General features: G+C 37.6%; 1 protein-coding gene across 1 annotated transcript in view; it reads right to left on the reverse strand.

The window, feature by feature from the left end:
* Positions 1-5: 5 nt before the first annotated feature.
* The window catches only part of LOC107484213 (uncharacterized), a 16,598-nt gene continuing 14,103 nt past the window's right edge, over positions 6-2,500 (reverse strand). Inside the window, exon 2 of the mRNA XM_016104833.2 lies at positions 6-250. Within this exon, the coding sequence (XP_015960319.2) occupies positions 6-250 (245 nt within the window). The remainder of the gene's footprint in view (positions 251-2,500) is intronic.

Genomic DNA, 2,500 nt, shown 5'->3' on the forward strand with positions numbered 1-2,500 from the left:
ATTTCTTACTTTGGAAGGTAATTACTGGTTGTCTTGTTGATTCCTTCCTTCCACTGCAAACCTTCCTTGTCAATTTCCATGCGATTCTTCTTTTCATCAATGAGCTGTGTTTTTGGAAATACATTCAGAGTGATACTTTCATCATGCATTCTGAGGGTCAGCTCTCCTTGCTCCACATCTATAATGGCCCTAGCTGTGGCCAAGAATGGTCTTCCAAGTATAATGGAATCACCTTCATCCTCATCTGAGTCTAAGACCACAGGTGATGTGTATTTTTGGAAAACAAATTCCAAACACACAAACTCACCAGCAAGTATACCGGGTCGCATCAAGTAGTAATAACTCACTTAGAGTGAGGTCGATCCCACAGGGATTGATGGATCAAGCAACTTTAGTGGGTGATTAGTTTAGTCAAGCTAACATTGAGTGAATTTTGTGAAGTTGATCAACAGAAAGTAAAATGCAGTGAAATATAAATGGCAGAAAGTAAATGATAATAAACGTAAAGGGCAAGGAATGTAAATTTGCAAAATCTTAAATGACAAGAAAAGTAAATCACATCAAATGTAAAGGGGGCTGGGGTGCTGGAAATTAAAGAAAGCAATGAAGCAAGCAATTAAAGAGATCTTGTGGACAAGCGACAGGAAATTTAAAGTGCAGGAAAATTAAATTCATATCACAGTAACTCAAATGTAAAATGCAGAGGAACACACGTGCAGGAAACTAAATTGAGAGCAATAGGAGCAAAAAGTAAAAATTGCCGAGAAGGAAATTATAGCAGAAAAGTAAACCAGCAAGAAGACTGAGATCAATTCTCAAATCTCAAAGAGCACTTGAAAATTTCAATGAAACAGTAAAAGCGGAAGGAAAACCAAGAGCTCAATTGCTCACTTGATCAAGGCAGAAGCAAAATTTAACTCAATTGTGAACTCTAAAGAAACAAGTGAGGATCTCAGGGAATCAATGAGACTAGAAAATCAGTCTAGATCTCAAGCACTTCCTTGATCAAATCAGAGAACAATTTGCATAAGAAAAAGAAGATGAAAGCAATAAATGAAAACTCATATTCAATTATCAATTTTTTGAAATTATACAGAAGAAGAACAAGAGAAGTGCAGATAGAGAATGAAAACAGAATTCCTTCCAATCTCAATCCAAAATAAAAATAGAAAGAAAAAAACTAAGAGAGAGCTCTCTACTCCTAATGCTCCCTAGTGGAGCCAACCTCCTTTCCAAAATGAAAATGATGCCTTATATAGGCTTTACAAAGTGGAAATGAAAATGAAATTGAAAACAAATTAAAATTAAATGAAATCCTAATCTAATTATTTTTTGTGCCTTTGAGTGATGATAATGGGCTTTGCTTGCTTTGGATTTGAAGAAGAGTGGATCCAGATGGCTTGATTTAATTGGATGGAAATTAAACCCATGGTGCACCTCCCAGGGGAGCGTTCAGTTAACTAAGTGATGAGCGGATATTTTATACGCTTTTTGGGGGTAATTTCATGTAGATTTTAGTATGTTTTAATTAGTTTTTAGTAGAATATTATTAGCTTTTAGATAAAAATCATATTTCTGGACTTTACTATGAGTTTGTGTGTTTTTCTATGATTTTAGGTATTTTCTGGCTGAAATTGAGGGAGCTGAGCAAAAATCTGAGTTAGGCTGAAAAAGGACTACAGATGCTGTTGGATCCTAACCTCCCTGCACTCGGAATGGATTTTTTGGAGGTACAGGAGTCTAATTGACGCGCTCTCAATTGGGTTAGAAAGTAGACATCCAGGGCTTTCCAGAAATATATAATAGTCCATACTTTTCACGAAGATATATGACGTAAACTGGCGTTCAACGCCAGTTCCATGTTGCAGTTTGGCGTCCAGCGCCAGAAACAGGTTACAAGTTGGAGTCCAGCGCCCAAAACACGTTACAACCTGGCATTCAACTCCAAAAACAGCCCAGGCACGTGAGAAGCTTAAGTCTCAGCCCCAGCACACACCAAGTGGGTCCCAGAAGTGGATTTATGCACCAATTATCTTAGTTTACTCATTCTCTATAAACCTAGGTTACTAGTTTAGTATTTAAACAACTTTTAGAGACTTATTTTGTACCTCATGACATTTTTAGATCTGAATTTTATACTCTTTGACGGCATGAGTCTCTAAACTCCATTGTTGGGGGTGACGAGCTCTGCAGCGTCTCGATGAATTAATGCAATTACTTCTGTTTTCCATTCAAACACGCTTGCTCTTATCTAAGATGTTCATTCGCGCTTAACCATGAAGAAGGTGATGATCCATGACATTCATCACCTTCCTCAATCCATGAATGTGTGCCTGACAACCACCTCCGTTCTACATCAGATTGAATGAGTATCTCTTAGATTCCTTAATCAGAATCTTCGTTGTATAAGCCGGATTGATGGCGACATTCATGAGAATTCGGAAAGTTTAAACCTTGTCTGTGGTATTCCGAGTAGGATTCTGGGATTGGATGACTGTGA

This window comes from Arachis duranensis, chromosome 4, assembly GCF_000817695.3.
Source record: "Arachis duranensis cultivar V14167 chromosome 4, aradu.V14167.gnm2.J7QH, whole genome shotgun sequence".
In the NCBI taxonomy this organism is placed as follows: domain Eukaryota; kingdom Viridiplantae; phylum Streptophyta; class Magnoliopsida; order Fabales; family Fabaceae; genus Arachis; species Arachis duranensis.